We start from the raw sequence: 20977 nt of genomic DNA, 5'->3' as shown, positions 1-20977 counted from the left end.
TGCTAGTCTGTCAAGAACGCCTTTATGCGCCGGTGATAAGGTTCAATTTAGTATGGCAAAAAAAGTGTGAGCTCAGTCCCTATTGTAGGTCGATGTTTCAACCCCTTATTTGCCAAGAGTGGCACTGAAGCTTTAGTAGTTTCATGTGTTCTGCCTACCCCTTTATGGGATACAGGCGTGATTGTATGTATGTATGTAATTAACATATGAAACAAATTACCAGAAGACGTGACCTCAGCACTGAATATCAACCAGTTTAAGAACCGACTAGATAACTATTTAACAAATTTAAAGAACACATTTTAAGAAAGATTACTGTATCCAAGTATAGCTGGGCACCGTTAATCAAATAGTTAACTTTGTTAATCCGTTACTAAAAAAGTTAACTTCGTTAATCGTTAAAGCGATACATTTCGACAAATTTAACGGAAGTTAAAGTTAATCGATAATCCGTTAACACGTCATAAAAATTAAATTTTACTTGCATCAATAATCCATTATATTGTATTATGTAACTGTTCAGTACAGCAAAGTCTCTCAAAACATTGCTGATGTCAATAGGTCAAAACCCGAAATATTAACAAATGTGAGTGTGTTTATTAAAACGTCCCACTCTGTCGGTTATCATTAAGGCGAGATTTACTTGTATATTTATATGAATATGCTGACAAAGTGGCTTTATAGCAATCGACAAAGTGGGACGTTTTCCAGAGTACACTCACAAATATCGTTCATGATGATGATGACCGCCCTGGATCCGCGCAAGGTTTGTCTTAATCCATTCAATGCCACTATCAAGATGTTTATAAATCATTTTTTAGTTTTTTATTCATTCATTTTCATTATGTAATGTATTTGCTGGAATACATTAATTTCAGTCATATATTATGTATTAGTTACATGCTATTAAAGGGAATCGCCCTTTTATTGTCTAAAGAAAATTATATTGTCTAAAGAAAATTATTGAATAACTATAAGAAATAAGTATTTATAGGTATTTTCCTCATTGATACATATTCACATAAAAATCTGACTGGACAGTTTTGTATGTACTCGTAATTTCATTAATAATTTACATCAATACGTAATCTTGTACTTGTGATGAATTTTGCATCCAAGGCCGTTTCCGTTGCATAAGTCTATATTTTTACTTGCAACCAAACATATGACGTGTGTTGATAATGTAGCACTATGTAAGTATGTACATACTCGTACTTTATAAGTAAGCAGTATGGTACGCAGTCAGCATCAAAAATCAAAAGTATGTAGCGAAATGTCAGTCTAATCCTTTAGCACAACTTGCCTTGTCGCGCGCATCAAGCGCGACTTCAAGTATGGACTCGCGCGCGACAAGGCAACTTGTGCTAGAGGGAATGTTAAAGATAAAGATGATTTATTTTTCAAATAGGCACATTACAATGCATTTCATCATCAGGTCTTCCATTCACTCTCATCATTCATCACACAGTCCATCCATGTTTTCAGGCCTTCCACTACCCTTCAATCCATCCATATTACAATGCGTTTATGAAAGTCAAATGAAGCTACGTCGGCTCTAACCCTACGCCTCAGCCTCGGGAAAATTTCATTCCCTCAGTTGAAGGAGGGTATCCACTATGGGACTGGCAAGAAACTCGGGTTTTGTGTGTTGGTTAAAAATACATATGTGTTTACTTTTACTGTCTTCGGTTAGCGCGATAGTTAGTCATGAAATAAACTGAAATGGGATTGTATCGCGTGTAATGAATTTATAACAGTTATAATATAATAGATACATCCCGACATTTCGAACTTTTTACAGTGTTCGTGGTCGATTCATTATCATCATTAGGTACACCATTAGGATAAGTTAATATCATTATTCTACTATTGCTAAAAACAAAAATAGCTTCAAAAAAGAGCAATTGAGCATTTCTTTTTTTTTGCCAATAAAAAAATTTTGATTGTTTTAGGGAATTTTAGGTCAATTGTACTCAGAATCACGAGTAGGTACCTACTTTCAATCTCACTGGGAGACAAAAAGTGTCCCATAATTTCCATACATTTCTGTTACATTCCTCTTTTGTTACCCCATACAACATGTACGGAAAATGGTAACAAAATAAGAAAAAATCGTATGGGACAATTTTTTTAACTACTAGGATTGAAAAAGCTAGTAATTCTGAGTAGAAATAGCATATTAAAAATATCACACTTCATAAAAGTGGCAAAAAAAAAAGAAATGCTCAATTAGACTAAGTAAGTATTTGTAGTGATCTAAGTACAGGTTATTCTTTGAAAAGGGTCCTCTGAAAATAAATCGAAACGAAACATGTCGAACATGTATTTGCCGTTTAAAAAAATATTTTAAATAGATAAAGACTTTGTTTCACCCATTTCTATTGTTGCTAAGTGCTTTCGAAACATCATTAAATGATGATCAAATAATAAATGATAAACAAATTTTGTTAATCTTATCCAAAATACTGGTTTTCGCTGCATATTTAATCCTATTCTATTAAAAACTTCAAAATCACTATCGCTATTTTCGCCATTCATTATCGCTATAATCGTATAATTCGTACATCGATCACGCAGCTATGGTATGCTCTGTATATTCAGATGTTTGTAGATTACAAATAAACAACGTAACAGATATGTAACATTAGAGCTTCACTAATCTGTGGCCTTGAGTCGAGCGAGGAGGTAGCGAGAGCGATTTCTAGTTCTCTATTGAATTGAATCTCGAAGATTTGTTTTACAAGGGGGCAAAATATTTGTTTAACCGCATGTACCTACATTGATACCCGAGCATTCCAATATTGAACCCCGAGCGCAGCGAGTGGTTCAGAATGTGGAATCTTGAGCCTTGCGAGGGTTTCCGGGCACGTAGCTTTAACAAATTTGGCCACTGAGTGAAACACAATATTTTGTCCTCTATTTCTAGGCGACCATATATTAGTAGGCTACGAAGACTGCCACGACCAGACCCCGTATAGCCGAAAGGCATTTCTGCGACGCGAAACGAAAACGAAACGCCGCGAAAGGTAGTCTGGCTCTGTCGCGCCAATACGCAAGAGCGATAGAGATAGATAGCTACGAAAGAGTTATTATCTTGAGCGTTTCGTGAGCGTTTGTGCATTCGGCTGCGCACGCTGGCCGGCTTTATAAAAATTACTGACTGAAATCGTGAATAGCAACATTTGAAAAATACCACTGTTTTCAAGTATCGCTAAGTTCGAAGCGTGGCCTTAGCCAATTAGATGTAAGTTGATAACAGTTTGTGTCACCATGAGATGCCATAGCAATGGCTCTGGTTAACGCTCAAAGCGAAGGTCAACTGACCATTCTTCATCATATGCTTCTGGTGTCTAAATGTACACTGTTTTGACCAATTTAGATATCTACAGCTACACTGTCTACAGTCTTTCGGCGTACTATTATCATGGAAATGAAATAAAACGTTCGTACAGTCAGCCAAAAAAGTGGTTTACCACTTTTCGTTTCGACATTAGGTGTTTGAAATAGAGTCGAAAAGTGGTAAACCACTTTCTTGGCTGACTGTATAGTCAACCAATTGGAACCCTAGGCCACTCTACAACCATGTCAAAGTGACAAGCAGTAAGAGATATCTTACAATCTGATTTATAACGTCACTATGACCAAGGACCATTTAATACTAGACTGATATAGCCCATACAAAAAAGCGTACCCCTGAAAAAAGCTTAGTTTTTGCTTTAAAACTAGATGGCGTTGTTTCGTAACCCGGGAGTGGAAAAAAACATATTTTCACACATATTTTTACTTGTTTTTATATTATACTATGAATAACTATCAAAAAACTTTATTTTAATATCAAAATATTGGCTCAAAACACAATTTTTACAAATTATATTTTTTGGTCGGCCTCGACGTAGTTGTGATCGCTTCGCTGGCTAAGTTTGTTCGCATGTTGTCTAATTATTGCCAAATAAAATGACTAGATGACGTTGGTGGACTAGGAAAATGTCACATCCGTTTCGTTGTTCATTAATATAATATACTTAGTGATAATAAACCTATATGTTGAGCTCAAATACGTTCAACAAAACGCAATCATTGTGCCAACAGATGTGACATCTGACATCCATGTCACATCACAAATGTCATTGTATGATTTATTGAATATTCATAATATATGGATATTAAATATTTTAGAATCGCAGCAGCAATGCGAGTAGAGATACAGAATTAATAACTGTATAAATTAATAATTGTATGACCAATGACCTCATACCTAAAATTACCAGTTTAGGTGACAGAAGGCGAATCCAATTTGTAAACATTAAATGTGCTAAGGAAAAGAATCTTTCCGATTTTCAACGGGACACGGCTGAAGGGGCGAGCTGATTTCGACTGCGCCCATGCATCTCAATTGTCCAGAAAGTTCATTCGAAGATCATTTTGCTTATAATAATCTGAGTAATCACAGTGAATGGTTTGACAGTATTTCAGCTAACATGTAGAGAGACTTGCTAGCTTCGTCGGTCAGGCTTCGTCTTGGACACAACGCGGATAGTTAGGCCGCCAGGTGTGGCACTTTGGATTACGTTTTTATAATAAATTAATGATAGTTTGTATTGTTTTGGTAATATATTTTCTACTCGTATACTACTCGTTTGGTACTCGTATAAACCTAAATTGAGATAATAAATGAATAAAAGGAAATAATTAGTAAAACTCTGACATAAGTAATAATTAATGAGACTAAATGCGTTTTCACATTATCCGATCCGATATCGGATGTAGGACTGATACCCCATACATTACAGGCGCTATCTTGGATTTTTTCCATTTAAATCCTTCCGACATCCGATATCGGATCGGATAATGTGAAAACGGACTAAGACAATAGATACCTTGTTAGTGTTATATACCTATGCCTATGTATATCCCACCAAAAACATTCTGTAAAAAATAGCCGTCTCGATGGAGCTGCTTGTTTTATTATCTCTAAAAAGTAATGAAATCTACATAAAGTTCCTTACTGCGATTTCTTTATAATTATAGTTACCTAGCCTTTGCCCGCGGCTTCGCTCGCGTTAAATTCGAAAATCTCTCCACAAACTTCCATCCTCCATTCTAAGGAAGTGGGGGGATATAAAAAGAGACAAAAAGTAGCCTATGTCACTTTCCATCCCTTCAACTATCTCCACTTAAAAAATCACGTCAATACGTCGCTCCGTTTTGCCGTGAAAGATGGACAAACAAACAGACACACACACTTTCCCATTTAAAATATTAGTATGGATGTTGTGTGACTTGGCCGTTGAAGTGTAGCGGTGCTGTCATGGAGCACCTGGTTATAAACTTCTTTATACCCTTGTGTATAAAGAAGTTTATAAGTTTCATATTCGATGGTCCGAGCTAAGGTTCGTAAAGCCATGAAGCCGAGCTGATAATCATTGTCGCTAAACGCCGATCGAAACGCAGTCTGAAGTGGGTGATAAACGTACGATACGAGCAGGTATGCGTACTTAATGGCTCGACGACCTTTTTCGATTGTGTGTCACCGTAAGTACGCGTAAAAACCGCTGCGCATAGTAGTCGACCATCCAACGCGTACTTGCTCGTACGCCTATCACCCACTTGACGTCGCGCCAACACTTTATGGAAAAAGCGGGTTTTCGACAACTACCAATAAGATTTTAGACATTCAAAAATCTTCAATAATACTCAACTGTTTCGGTCGCACTCGTTCAAATATAGGATAGGATTGGTATGAGCGAGACGGTCAGCAGATTGATTGTCAACATGATATATTATCTATCATAAACACCGTTCGAAATGGCCTCATTAAAATCTAAATTTTAAATATATTGAAAGTAATATTACTAATCATTGACGTCACGCTCAAAATGAAAGAGACAGAAAATTTGACAGTATGGTACTCTTTTGCATGATTGTCATAATTCAAAATAAGAACGATGGCTTGCGTTGTAAACAGGGACTGAAACATGACACGGGCCCCTAGCGTCATCTATATACTTTTCACTGTATCACTTGTAATGCCGTTGAACTACCGCGTGCGTATTTTAAAAAAAAAACGACATTTTTATTCAAATGACACTCTTAGTGACATCTAGTGACATAGATTTACGGCTGCCAACGGGGTACGGTATTTAGTATGGACTCTGCTGGTCCTTTATAATCGTCCTTGCTATGACATAGTTCTACAGTGGCCTAGGGTTCCAATTGGTTGACTGCACATTTATTGAGTTTTGCGGGTGGAAGACGAAAAGTTACGACACAGTCTCTTTGTTTCCCCTATCCACGTTGGGTCTTATTTACAATTTTATACTTATAGGTATTTTATAATTATATTGTATGCAGTAAATTCGAAATAATGCAAGCAGGTACCTCACAATTCTAAAAAAATTAATGCACAATTACAAAAAAAAACACATTATTTTGACAGTCATAACTATTTTAAATTGAGATGTTTAAAATTATGCAGTCAATCATAAACGCCGCGGCACCTATTTCTATAAATACGTAAATCAGTGCCGCGTTTGTCCGTCCGTCCGTTCCGTCTATTCTCAGAATCTGCTGACGTATCCCGATCACTACAACGGCCATCTACAAGATGGCATTGGTCTATGAGGCCGTTTACGAAAACAACTTTTTCCGATCCGGGAAACCACAATGGAGAATTTCATGCACAATATATCATGTCAAAAAAAGCTATATTTTAGCACAAAAGAAGGCAGGTTCATTCATAGTCGTGTCATACGTCTTGCCATCCATTTGCCACAGACATGATTTATGATCAGTGTATTAGACCGAATAGGATATGTGTTAAGTCCTAATAGGACCCTATTCCCTAAGCTATATAGTTCGATCGAAGGGTGTTTTTTTTGTATGTCTGACTTTCACGGACTGAACCCTCTAGGGTATTCCGATACTAAAGTATTTGCCAGCCTAAATACTTTAGCAACTAGATAAACAACTAAATATCGCTTCAAAAAGAAATATTACCTTCACAATTACATATCTAAAACAGTGTAATTAACAAAAACTTATTCATTTATTTTTTAACAACTGCATAAAACAAATGCAAAATAACTAAATCTAAAAGAATAATAAAGCTAGAGGTTTTTAGGGTTCCGTAGTCAACTAGGAACCCTTATAGTTTCGCCATGTCTGTCTGTCCGTCCGTCCGTCCGTCCGTCCGTCCGTCCGTCCGTCCGCGGATAATCTCAGTAACCGTTAGCACTAGAAAGCTGAAATTTGGTACCAATATGTATATCAATCACGCTAACAAAGTGCAAAAATAAAAAATTGAAAAAAATGTTTAATTAGGGTACCCCCCCTACATGTAAAGTGGGGGCTGATATTTTTTTTCATTCCAACCCCAACGTGTGATATATTGTTGGGTAGGTATTTAAAAATGAATAAGGGTTTACTAAGATTGTTTTTAGATAATATTAATAGTTTCGGAAATAATCGCTCCTAAAGGAAAAAAAAGTGCGTCCCCCCCCTCTAACTTTTAAACCATATGTTTAAAAAACATGAAAAAAATCACTAAAGTAGAACTTTATAAAGACTTTCTAGGAAAATTGTTTTGAACTTGATAGGTTCAGTAGGTTTTGAGAAAAATACGGAAAACTACGGAACCCTACACTGAGCGTGGCCCGACACGCTTTTGGCCGGTTTTTTTTTGTATGTCTGACTTTCACGGACTGAACCCTCTGGGGTATTCCGATACTAAAGTATTTGCCAGCCTAAATACTTTAGCAACTAGATAAACAACTAAATATCGCTTCAAAAAGAAATATTACCTTCACAATTACCTATCTAAAACAGTGCAATTAATAAATATTCATTTATTTTTTAACAACTGCATAAAACAAATGTAAAATAACTAAATCTAAAAGAATAATAAAGTTAGAGGTTTTTGATAAATGTAATTATTTAATCTGCATGATAGATCTTTGGATATATTTATAGATTTACTCTGTTCTGTAAGTCTCACTTGCACCAACCACTTAACTCATGGTTAGTGGCCTGTCATCTGTCCATATAAAATGGTGGGTTAACCCTTCATTTTCGTTGGTGCAAGTGGCCCTAAAGCTAATACTCATGATAGCGACACAGGCCCCGTAGCCGAATGGCATTTCTCCGACGCCAAACGAAAGCGATACGCCGCTGGCTCTGTCGCGCCAATACGCAAGCGCGATAGAGATAGATATCTACTAGCGCTTCGTTTCGTGAGCGTTTCGTGAGCGATTGTGCCATTCGGCTAGCCACCCTGGACAATGCATGTTTGCCGTGAAACAAAACCGCACTAATGGCCTCTAGTTTCCGCACTTAGTCTATGAGAGACGGGTCATTGTGCGTGAGTTGATAAGTGCTAATTATGTAATGATTTCATAACATGCGCGGATCGGGGGGGGGGGGGGTCCATTGTGCCCCCCTCCCCGGGCACGAACTTGGATCCGTGCTTGTTGAGTGTAATGTGTCACTTGATTCCATTGGAATCGATTTTTTTTATACGATAGGAGGCACACGAGCAGACAGGTCGTCTGATTGTAAGCGATCACTGCTGCCCATGGACACCCGAAACACCAGAAGTGTTGGAGGTGTGTGGCATTTAGGATGGGTGTACGTTCTTTTATTGAAGGTTTGAAGGTCGTATCGGTCCGCAAATACCGCAAGCGACAGTTCATTCCACAGTTTAGCCACACCTCGGACACTGGCGATCAAAGAAAGAGGCGCGTTCCTCGCACACAGTCTAAGCTCCTGTAGGTGAACGCGTACCATGCTTGTATGAGTGAGATAGGACAGGTCGATTGTTAGCGTTTTTGACAGGCGGTAACTGTGAGGTAACCGAGCGGGGGTGGAGCCATTCTGTACGATAGTACTCTTTATTTATACTGTGGTTTAGCTGTGCATTGTGCAAGGAAGGAAGTTTCTGGAGTTGAGGACTGCCAGCCATTAAATGATGCCTCTATGCGTGTGTCTAATTAATTTCTGGTTTGATTAGCTACTTCTGACGCTGACTGTACTTTCTCTCCGTTATCTGAAAGATATCCAAAAGAATCCTATATCTATCTAACCTTCTTAGTAATACTAATTCATACCTAAGAATATTTTTTCCAACAATATTGTAGTTGTAAAATAAAGTCATTGTTACTCTGCCTCGTTATCATTCGACCCGCGACCTCTAACGATAACAGTATTGTGCAATACAATAAGATATAACTTATATCTCGCCGTAAGACACGATTAGTACATAGATATAAGGCCCGTACCGAAAAGTTTTTTTACAAAGTTTGCATATTACTAAAATACTGGCTGGTAAAATTTTTTTTTTCTGTTTATAGTTTTCAGCTTATGTCATTTTAATGCATCAATTGACATTGTTAATTTAGGCTGGGCATTGTTTTTATTCAAAATGCAAGACGATAAATTAACTCGGAGAGAAAATGTTTTGCGAACGTATCTGGAAAATCCCGGTTCATCTTTTGCGGCGGTCGGAAAAATGGTAAATGTAAGTCGTGCAACGGTGCGAAATACAGTTAATCGTTACTTCAATGAATACAGAATTCAAGACAAAGCTCGAAGTGGACGCCCCATAGGTCCGTCAAATAAAATTTTAGAAAAGAAAATAGTGACTGCTTATAAGAAAAATTGTAGTTTATCGGTGCGGGACGTGGCAAAAAAATTAAAAACTAGTACTTCTATGGTCCAGAGAGCGAAAGTACGTCAAAATTTAAAGTCTTATAAAAAGTAAAAGCCCCAAAACAGTCGATAACACAATTCAATAGTTCCGTTACAAGATCGAGAAAATTGTACAAGCTGCTTTGCGATTTGAACGGAGCATGCGTGCTCATGGACGATGAGACGTATGTGAAAAAAGATTTTTCGACTTTGCCAGGTGATCAATTCTTTACAACCGAATCTAAGGCGAATATCAGCGATCAAAATAAATATATTTTTATGGAGAAGTTTGGAGAAAAATATTTAATATGGCAAGCAATATGCTCCTGCGGGAAACGCACTGGGTCATTTATTACAAAAGGTACGATAAATGCAGATATTTATGTCCAGAAATGTATAAAAAGATTTATTTTACCATTTATACGGCAACATGAAGGGGATGTGTTGTTTTGGCCCGACCTGGCTACTGCACACTATGCCCGAGCCACACAAGAGTGTCTGGCTTCAAATAACGTGCAATGTGTGGCCAAAGATATGAACCCCCGAACTGCCCCCAACTACGGCCCATCGAGCGTTATTGGGCATTAGTAAAAGCAGAGCTGCGTAAGAACTGTTCACCAGCAACATCAGAAGCAGATTTTAAAAAGAAGTGGAAAAAACACGCCAAGAAAGTCACCGAAACCACCGTGCAAAACTTAATGGCAGGCTTGAAGAGAAAAATCCGCTTATTCAGCCGCAAAACTCAAAAAATATAAAATGTATATATTTTTTGTAAATAGGCACTATCCATAATATAACTAAAATAAAATATCTTTGCTGGTCATCATAGTTTCATTAATATCATAATTACGGTATGTAAAAAAACTTTTCGGTACAGGCCTTACTATTAATAAACACGAAACGCTCTCGGTTTCTGTTGAGTAATGTAAATATCACGACTTATTTACGTCCTTTGAGTCTCTCTACGTTAATCGATAGTGTTAACCGCGGTGTTTTCAGTCAAAGGAAATAGTAAATTCGATGTACTTAGGATATGTTTAGGAAACACAACGATAGAGGTCGTGAAAAACAATTATATGCCTTAGGTCGATAGTCCACTATCATATGTTTATCATAGAAATATGATCATAGGTCTGTATGACTCTCTTTTTAACTTAAATAGCAATGTAAATAGCCCTGTGGCAAGTGGATACATTAGGGACCATCCGCACACAGGCGACGCATGCCCTGAGACGTGGAACGGACGTCAGCGCCGCGCCGCAGTCAGTACATTTTGTATAGGAAGGACGTAAGACACGCCCCAGGCGTCGCTTGGGGCGCATCGCTAGAGGCGCGCGTCGCGTCGCAGGGGCGCGTCTTACGTCCTTCCTATACAAAATGTACTGAGGAGACGTTTTTTAAATTACACTGCAACCTGTCACTGCAATGTCACAGTTTCGTTTTTTTTTCAACCCCTTATTTGCCAAGAGTGGCACTGAAGCTTTAGTAGTTTCATGTGTTCTGCCTACCCCTTTATGGGATACAGGCGTGATTGTATGTATGTATGTATGTACTCGGGCGGCGTGGCGCTGACGTCCGTTCCGCGTCTTAAGACATGCGTCGCCTGAGTATGGGTTGCCGCTTATACATTACTGAACTATTAGTTGTCCACTTGTTCCACGGCCCCGCGCCCCCCTTTTAATGTTGCTGCGCCCTCCAGGGGGCTCGCCCCACACTTTGAAAACCCCTGTCTTAGATGCTAACAGGCGCAGTTTTTAATTCTTTTTTGTTTTTTTTTTTCAGACGCAACGCCGGCGCTGCCCCTGGTTTCGGTATGAAGACCCTACTGGGCGTCGCCGCAGGCTCCATAGGTGCCTTCGTGGGTACTCCGGCCGAAGTTGCCCTTATTCGTATGACGGCCGATGGCCGCTTGCCCGCTGATCAGAGAAGGAATTATAAGAATGTGGCTGATGCTCTCATCAGGTACCATTGTAATCATGACCTTCAATTATTAGGCCTTCATTAGCATGTTGTCACTCTACTGTTGATGGTCGTCTGTCAGTGCCACAAGAATACAGTACTTACAATGCGCCAGAAAATAAAAGGCAGCATTATTTTTACAAGCTTTTATTCAACTTGCCTTGTTAAGTACCTATGTTAGTGTGCGTCAAAACGTAGAAGCTAAATTTGACCCACTTCCCGGTTCCCGATTGAGATGAAATTTTGCACACATATGTAAATCACGTGACAATGCAATATAGAGAGAGAATAGAATAGAATAGAGAGAATTTATTTGCATACCACATACAATACATATGTATTACATACATGGACCCCGATAAGGGTGTAGCAAAATACAGATGTGTCACTTAGGTACTAACTAATACTAATAATTATACAGTTTGCTTATTTATAATATGTATGATCAGATGTACTATAAAATTACATTGTATCATCATCTAAAAAATCTGCTATTTTGTAGTAACATTTATCCACCAGTATAGATTTAAGTCGGCTTATAAATACTGAGTCTAGTTTTTCAGTTTTTAAGTGTGTGGGGATTTTATTATAGATATTGATGGCTCTGTAATATGGTCCGTTTTTAAATATTTCTAATTTAGGTTCTGGTAGTTCTAGATACTGATGGCGGCGAGGATTTTGACAAAATTTAAATAAATGCAGGTTTTTTCTAACAAATGATGCAACTTCCAGAATATACAGGGAAGGGAGAGTCAACAGGTTTAAGTTTTTGAAATGGGGTCTGCAGCTCTGGGGTTGATGTATGTTTGCTAGGATTCTAATACATTTTTTTTGCATAATAAAAACGTTTTGTATATCAGTGCTATGGCCCCACAGGAGGAGTCCATAGCGTAGCCAGGCGACTGCCTGCGAGTGATACGCGGCAAGCGCACACTCTAGGGTAGTGCTACTTTTCAGTACGCTGAGTGCGTAGACAAATCGGGAAAGTTTATTTTTTATTTTTTCTACCTGCGGCTTCCATGACAAATGGCTGTCCAATGTAATGCCTAATAATGTACAGTCAGATACTTCCTCTATATTTAAGTTGCTCTTTATATTGTTAAGGTTTAAATGTTGTTTTTGTCGTGGTCTGAACTGGATGAGTTTGGATTTGTCATTATTTATTAATAGATTGTGATTGTGTAGCCATTGTGTAATTGAATTAAAGGTTTGTTCTATATCAGGATTGTTGCTATTGCTTTCTGGGTATGGAAATAAAAGGGATAAGTCATCGGCAAACATAACGACTTTGTGCTCGGTGGATTTCGGAAGGTCATTTATATAAATGAGAAACAGAATGCATCCTATGACACTTCCTTGTGGGATTGAGTTCTCGATATACTGCAAATTAGACTTGACGTTGTGTAATGTTCTAGTCTGATTTTCAAAATATTCAATTTCGACGTACTGTTGTCGTGACGTGAGATATGACTTCATCCAGTTTAGAGCTTTGCCGCGTATCCCTATTGCATTTAATTTTTGTAGAAGTATAGGGTGTGAGACTCTGTCATATGCTTTGGACATGTCTAACAATAGTCCCACTGCATAATGTTTATTCTTCAAGTATTCTAGTATGGTTTGTACATAAGTGTAAGCTGCGAGGGTGGTAGAGCGTTTTTTGCGGAATCCAAATTGGTCATCATTTAGTAAATTGTATTTTTCTAAAAAACTGTTTATGCGGTTTGTCATGCACTTTTCGAAGATTTTTGATATAACGGGGAGGAGTGCGATTGGTCTGTAGTGAGCAGGATTGTCTTTTTTACCACCTTGCTTTAAAACGGGTTTTATTTTTGCTATTTTCAGTTTTTCTGGGAAGCTACATTCGTCAAAGGATTGATTTACTAGTTTAGTGATGGGTGGGGTGAGCTCATATGCACATGCTATAATCAAGGTGGAAGGTATTTCATCAATTCCGCAGCTTGTTTTATTAGGTAGGTGTTTTATAATATTTAGGATTTCCTCTTCTGTCACTGGATTTAGGTACATGGAATTGACTGAAGTTTGTGTTATAGCCGTTATAGGACGGCTGGCCGGAGGCGGCGTGATGCCGCTGCTGCCATCTATCGGAGATTTGCCTACAGAAGCATAAAAGTCATTGAAAGTGTTTGAAATATTTATTGGGCATTTTATGGTGTTATTCCCTATTTTAATTTTTATGTTTTTGTGATTTACTATTTTATTTTTGTTCGTAGCTTGTTTGACTATATTCCACATAGTCTTATTTTTATTTTTCGAATTTGACATTTGGTGTGCAAAGGTAAGTTTTTTGGATCTATTAACGCATTTTTTGAGGATATTAGTATATGTTGCAACATGTTTTTTTAATGTTTTATTGTTACTTTGGTTTGCAAGAGCTTTTAAGCATCTTTTATTTTTACAGGCCATTTTTATTCCAGCTGTGAGCCAACTTTTGTAAACTTTATTTTTGAGTTTTACATTTTTAAGTGGTATGTACGTATCTAATAACCAGGTCAGTATTGAATTAAAAACATTGTAGTTGCTGTTTACATTATTTGTATCAACAAGGATATTTTTCCAGTCTATTTCAGAAAGTGCAGATTTGAATGACACAATATTGGATTCATCAAAATATCTTTTCTGTTTATAAATTGGGGTATTTGTAGAACTACTTTGTTTGAAGGAATATGATATGCTTTTGTGATCGGAGATACCTAAATCTTCTACCGTTATGTCAAAAAATTTGTTGTTAGTAAAAATTAAATCTATACAAGTAGAACTTAAGTTAGTTTCTCTTGTGGGTTGGTCTACTATCTGATGGAGATTATATTCTAACATAATATTTTGTAATCTGCAATAATTATTACAACTTTCATTTTTATTTATGTTGAAATCACCTGCTATTATAATGTGTTTTTTATTTTTTGCCTTTATTTTGTCTAATATCTTATTCAATACTTCAAAAAAGGTTTCAATATCCCTGTCCGGTCTGTATATTGCTATAAGTAATATGTCTGGTTTGATTTCAACGGCACAACACTCTATGACACACTCCACTGAGAGGTCCGCAATGTCCTGCCACGCGCTGTACTGCACTCCGTCCCGCACCAGGATCGCTGCGCCGCCGCCGCGGTGGTTTGTACGATTGAAGCTGGCCGCAAAGGTATGGTTATCTATTTGTATGTAATCCTTTTGTTCTTGGGTGATCCATGTTTCGGTAAGGCATAATGCCTGGTACTGGTAATCTAGTTGTAGGCTTTCAATAATGTGAGTTTTATTCTTTAAACTTTGTGTATTTTGTACTAGTATGTCAAAGTTACTCTCGAAAGGAATGATTTTTGTTTTGGGTTGTTTGTTTGTTGTTCACATCCTGTGATCCTTGGCATGGTGAGTCAGAATTTGGGTCTTGATTTACTGCTGTTTGCGACAGTTCATAAGGGCACTCCTTCCCATTTATAATCAATTTGTTATCACGAATTATGGCGTGCTTTCCTTCTCTTCTAGCTTCACGCAAGGCATTAGTTAGAGAACGTATTATATTATGGTATCATGGAGCTGATCTGATGATGGAGCAGAAAGGTGGTCATAGGAACTCTGTCATGAAACGTCGTATCCCATCGTAAGAGTAAGGGATTTTTAGAAACGTCTCGGAGAGCAGTAGATGACTGTTGAAGGCACAGTCGGCAATGATTTTTTTGCAAAAAAACTATTTTTGGCGTGATTTATTTGTGTAGTTTCCAACTAGCCTACGGGAAGGCAAACCCTCGCCTCGCGAGTGCTGACGATCAATAGGCTACTAGACTCATATCCAGGGAGCGTACTTTTCATGCCGATGACATTAATCTGACGTCACGCTCCGTAGAGGGTGATCCCAAATAGTTTTATTGTAAATTATTAATCATTAGTCGTCAATCATTTTAATCGTAATTATACAAATAACTTCAAATACAGTAGTCCATTTACATGTGTCATAAATAATACCTACTTGAAATGTGAAACGTGAATAAAATTATTTGATTTGTTTTTATAAATAAATTTAATTAAATAGTATTGTTAACAACACATTGTAGATGATAGATGTGTAAAAAACATTACAATAAATACGTAGAAAAGAGAATTTCTCTCTAACGTAAAGCACACCATCCTTCTTGCATTCATTACCATGCAAAGAAATTCATAACAAAATGATTGATGACTAATGATTAATAATTAACAATAAAACAATTTGTGATCATCCTATATGGAGCGTGACGTCAAATTGATGTCATCGGCACGAAAAGTACGCTCCCTGCTCATATCGAATTTGGCACAATAAATGATTGTCTTCTGTAGTATTTGACATAAAAAAACAATATTTGTAGATTTTGGGTATTAAAAGTACTACGTATGTAGTGTAAATAACTACGTATTTTCGATTAAAAATGTGTGTAATTTTTTATTTATTTTGGCCACTGAAAACGCTTTCAGCGATGTAGTGACGTCATCGAATTCGAACCTAACTGCATGTCAAAACAATCACTGACATATTGAACTTAATGCCTTCATACTTAAAAAGTCAGAAAATGTTGTTTTCGAATAGAATGACCTGATGCATAGAGAATCCATAGATTAACATGACTGTGTTGTTTTCGCCTGATTACGTAAAAGTATACTTTAAAAATATTTTTTGCTGTTTTTAAGTCATAATAAAATATGGTAATATTTTATTTCGGTTGATTGGACAGTACTTAATCATATAATGTGATAATAACTGGGCGACCGAGCTTCGCTCGGTTCTATTTTAGTATATCACGTCTTTAGATAAAAAAAAACTCTTATAAATACAAAAATAAAAAAAGACAAAAAACAAAAACTTAATTTTTGGCCGGGATTCGAAACCCTGACACCTACGATCTATCTGCGTACATTAGACCGACCTCGTACGACTGAGCTAAGCGGAATCGATGCACGCGCGGCGAAATTAACGACCATATTTTATGTTTACTAACGCGAAAGAAAAACTCATAAAAACTCGAAAATTCGCGTTTTCCGGGATCTAAGGCTACGCTAGATCGATTTTTCACCCCCGAAAACCCCCACATAACAAATTTCAGCGAAATCGTTAGAGCGGTTTCCGAGATCGTCGGTATATATAAATAAATAAATAAATATACAAGAATTGCTCGTTTAAAAGTATAAGATATAAGACAGACTTTAAAAAAGGGTCAAGTAGCATATTTCAAAAACTGTCTTGAGTTAAAATTGTTGTCATAACTGAAAACGTTTGTTTACAGGATAGTGCGCGAAGAGGGTGTCCTCAAGTTATGGCGCGGCGCCACCCCCACCGTCGGCCGAGCCATGGTCGTCAACGCGGCGCAGCTCAGCACCTACTCACAGGTCAGTACAAAGCAACATTTCCATCGTCATCATTTAGATGGTGGCAGTCCTCAACTGTGCGTTTCTCCAGAAATTTCCTGCCCCGCACAGCTAAACTGTGGAATGAATTGTCGCCTGCGGTATTTCCGGACCGATACGACCTTCGAATCTTCAAGAAAAGAGCGTACACCCATCTTAAAGGCCGGCAACGCACCTCCAACACCTCTGGTGTTTCGGGTGTCCATGGGCGGCGGTGATCGCTTACCATCAGGCGACCTGTCTGCTCGTTTGCCTCCTATCCCATAAAAAAAAGCTTTAAAAACAAATTGCGAAGGCTCACACCCCCAGGCCCCCCACATCTAGCGTCTCGCGAGCGTAGCGTCGGGCTAACTGTATGGCAAAGCCTGACGCCGCGTCCATACAGTTGGCCCGAAAAATACTTTTTCTCAAACATGCAATGAAATATTGTCTTTACGTTCCTTAAAATGGGCTGGGAAGTATCGCTTTTTGGGCGCAACAACTCGAGAGGACTGTAAAGGGATTTCATATTATTTTTTAGGCCTAGGCCTGCAAAGTAACTTTTTTTTATAAAATATTGTCCTTTAGAGTATTTTTTTTTATTTCATTGTATGTTTGAGAAAAGCACTATACATGCCTCGGCGTGAAAACGGATTCCCGGCCTCGTATCCCTATCTGGCCTCGCTCGCACGCTCGCTCGGCCGTATATACCCACTTGGCCGGAAATCCTCATTTTCCCGGCCTCAGATGTAATGTACTAATGAATAATATTTGATGTCGCTTTACAGAGAGAGGCGAATAATGAACATAATACATTTTATGCGATTGTACATCTCGTTTGTAACTTGTTTATTTATCTATTTACACGAGTGTGTTACGGATTAAATAAATTAAGGTGTCTGCAAATACTAATTTTCTCAAACATGCAATGAAATATTGTCTTTACGTTCCTTAAAATGGGCTGGGAAGTATCGCTTTTTGGGCGCAACAACTCGAGAGGACTGTAAAGGGATTTCATATTATTTTTTAGGCCTAGGCCTGCAAAGTAACTTTTTTTTATAATATATTGTCCTTTAGAGCATTTTTTTTTATTTCATTGTATGTTTGAGAAAAGCACCATACATGCCTCGGCGTGAAAACGGATTCCCGGCCTCGTATCCCTATATACACTTGGCCGGAAATCCTTATTTTCCCGGCCTCTGATGTAATGTACTATTATATGCATCTTCGTTGCCATAATATAACTCTATTGACGTATTATACAGTAATGCCCCGCTTAACGCGAGTGATGCGTTCCTGGGAAAATCGCGTAAAGCGAATTTCGCGTATATCGAAGTCACTTGAAAACCTTACCTTTAAAATCAAACCGAAAAAAGTTTATATTTTACTTGAAAAATTACAATCAAAGAGCTTGTTTAAAAAAACTTTAACATTTTACATTTTAAACAACAATAATGCACTCTATTATAATACTAAAAAAAAACAATCTAATGTTTTCTGAGTGGCGTTTTGCTTACGATCCATCAAAATTTAAAAATCGCATTATAGCGAATCCGCGCTAAGCGGAGTCGCGTAAAGCAGGGTATTACCACACCTCGGACACTGGCGATCAAATATATGAAAGAGGCGCGTTCCTAGCACACATTCTAAGCTCGTGTAGGTGAACGCGTACTATGCTTGTATGAGTGAGACATGACAGGTCGGCTGGTGGCGTTTTTGACAGGCGGTAACTGTGAGGTAAGGGGGTGGGCGGCACTTTCAGCGGGGAGCGGGAGTGGCCATACTGTACGACAGTACTCTTTATTATACTGTGGTATTACTGTAAAACGATAAATATTTTTGACAAAAAACCCTATTTTATTTCAGGCTCGGGAGGTGTTCGTAGGCTATGTACCTGATGGCATCACACTTCATTTCTGCGCGTCCATGGTTTCTGGTCTGGTTACGACAATCGCCTCCATGCCTGTGGACATCATCAAAACTAGGTGAGTTAGTGCGTTTTCACATTATCCGATCCGATATCGGATGTCGGACCGATATGCCATACATTGCAGGCGCCATCTTGGATTTTTTCTATTGAAATCCTTCCGACATCCGATATCGGATTGGATAATGTGAAAACGGACTTACAGTTGACAGATATCAAAATTTTATATTGATATCGAAACTGCGTTATCGAATGAGGACAATAGACGGAACTTATTAGTTCCGTAGGTCCTTCCGTCACCAGCACACCGCACCCTCGTTGAGCTCTGGCAGCCTTACTCACCGGCTCAGCCTCACAACACTAGTAGGGTCTAGTGCTATTTGGCTGCGGTCTTCTGTAAGGCGGAGGTACTTCCCCAGTTGGGTTCTGCTCTAGATTCGAGCGAGACGATATCCGCTGTGCTGTGCCCTACCACACAAAGCGGAATATCATTCGCTATTCCCTGCCTCCTACAAAACTTACCGTGTGGGACTCAGTCAATCTGTGTAAGAACGTCCTATAATGCTTATTTATTCATTTTTAACAAGCAGAAACGTCCGCTAACGATTCTAAACATTTTTATATTAAAGGAAAAAAAAAATGTACGCTTCCGGCGGGAGTTGAACCCGCATCCTCTGCAATCCGTGCATTGCTCTTAACCAGTAGGGAACTTGACTGTAGTTAAAATAAAATATTTTATACCATGCACGAAATAAAGCATCAGATAATTATAAGAAAAACATGGACAGAAGTTATTATAAATTTAAATAGATATCATACACGAAAGAAAACGTGGTGAGGACGTTAGCCGCGTAAGCTGAAGACCCGGGTTCGATTCCCGGCTCGGCCACCAGTGGGCCTTGTCGTGTTTTCTTTCGTGTATGATATCTATTTAAATTTATAATTTATATATAGTAGTGTGACTACTTGAAAAAAGAACAAATCGAAAAATATTCAATAAAATAATTTGATTTGTTCCCTAGTTGGACAGAAGTTATTTTTAAATCCAATTCTATTTAATAAGTCAGATAGAAATATATAAAGTAACTGAGTTGACCGTGACGTCACTTAATTCAATTCCATATTAGCAAGTCGTACAAATTCGTTTTGACAGTTCTTAAAAAGAAGCTGATTTGACTAGGAGGCAAGTAGCCTATTGAGCTACGGAAGACATTTTTTCTTTTAATATAAAAATGTTTATTTATTACAATAATCTTTAAATTCCAGAATCCAGAACGCAGCCAAGGGCCAAAGCCAGTTGTCCGTAGTGTCCAACCTGCTGAAGAACGAAGGCGTCCTCTCTCTGTGGAAGGGCTTCCTGCCTTACTACGCGCGCCTCGGCCCGCACACCGTGCTAACATTCATTTTCTTGGAGCAAATGAACGCTGCGTATTTCAAGTACATGTAGGTAGGATTTTAAGAGTACCGTGGAAAATCTGAATACTGTTTTGTGAGTGAGCATTTTCAGAACAGACCCCCCAATTAGCGTAAGTTGTTAACAAAATTTAACTCACTGTCAGTTTTGTGACGATAATTAACCATAAAATTTCTATAAAAATATTGTTTTTGTGTTAATTAGAGAAACTTTAAGCGATAATCAACATTCAGAATGTGAAAAAAGTATTTTTAGACAGATTTTATGCTTCATTGTCGTCACAAAACTGACAGCGAGTTAATTTTTGTTAACGACTTACGCTGATTGGGGTGTCCCAAATTCTGAAAATGCCCGATTAGAGACTGTCGTTTACGTGGTTTGAGTTTTGAGTTCTAAAATAGTACCTATATGGGCCAATTTTTTCAAAGCCCACTTTTTTTGTAACATGGGTATTTTTTACGCGATTCATACTAAGAATCGCGAGGTTTTTCGATCCTGATAGGAGAAAAAAAAATGTCCCAAGATTTCCATACATTTTTCAGACCTTTCATTCCGTTACCGCCATACAAAATGTATGAAAAAATGGTGACGGAATGGGAAAAAACCTTGGGACACTTTTTTTCTCC

The 20977-nt window shown here is 38.0% G+C and overlaps 1 protein-coding gene across 1 annotated transcript in view; it reads left to right on the top strand.

The window, feature by feature from the left end:
* The window catches only part of LOC125230972 (mitochondrial 2-oxoglutarate/malate carrier protein-like), a 30158-nt gene extending 9599 nt beyond the window's left edge, over positions 1–20559 (top strand). The window contains exons 4-7 of the mRNA XM_048136292.1: positions 11464–11643; positions 16911–17013; positions 18877–18995; positions 20204–20559. Coding sequence (XP_047992249.1) covers positions 11464–11643; positions 16911–17013; positions 18877–18995; positions 20204–20384 — 583 coding nt within the window. The 3' untranslated portion in view covers positions 20385–20559. The remainder of the gene's footprint in view (positions 1–11463; positions 11644–16910; positions 17014–18876; positions 18996–20203) is intronic.
* The last annotated feature ends 418 nt before the right edge of the window (positions 20560–20977 follow it).

This window comes from Leguminivora glycinivorella, chromosome 11 (genome assembly GCF_023078275.1).
Source record: "Leguminivora glycinivorella isolate SPB_JAAS2020 chromosome 11, LegGlyc_1.1, whole genome shotgun sequence".
In the NCBI taxonomy this organism is placed as follows: Eukaryota; Metazoa; Arthropoda; class Insecta; order Lepidoptera; family Tortricidae; genus Leguminivora; species Leguminivora glycinivorella.
Note: the sequence above shows the minus strand (reverse complement) of the source record. Positions and strands in the feature narration are given on the sequence as shown.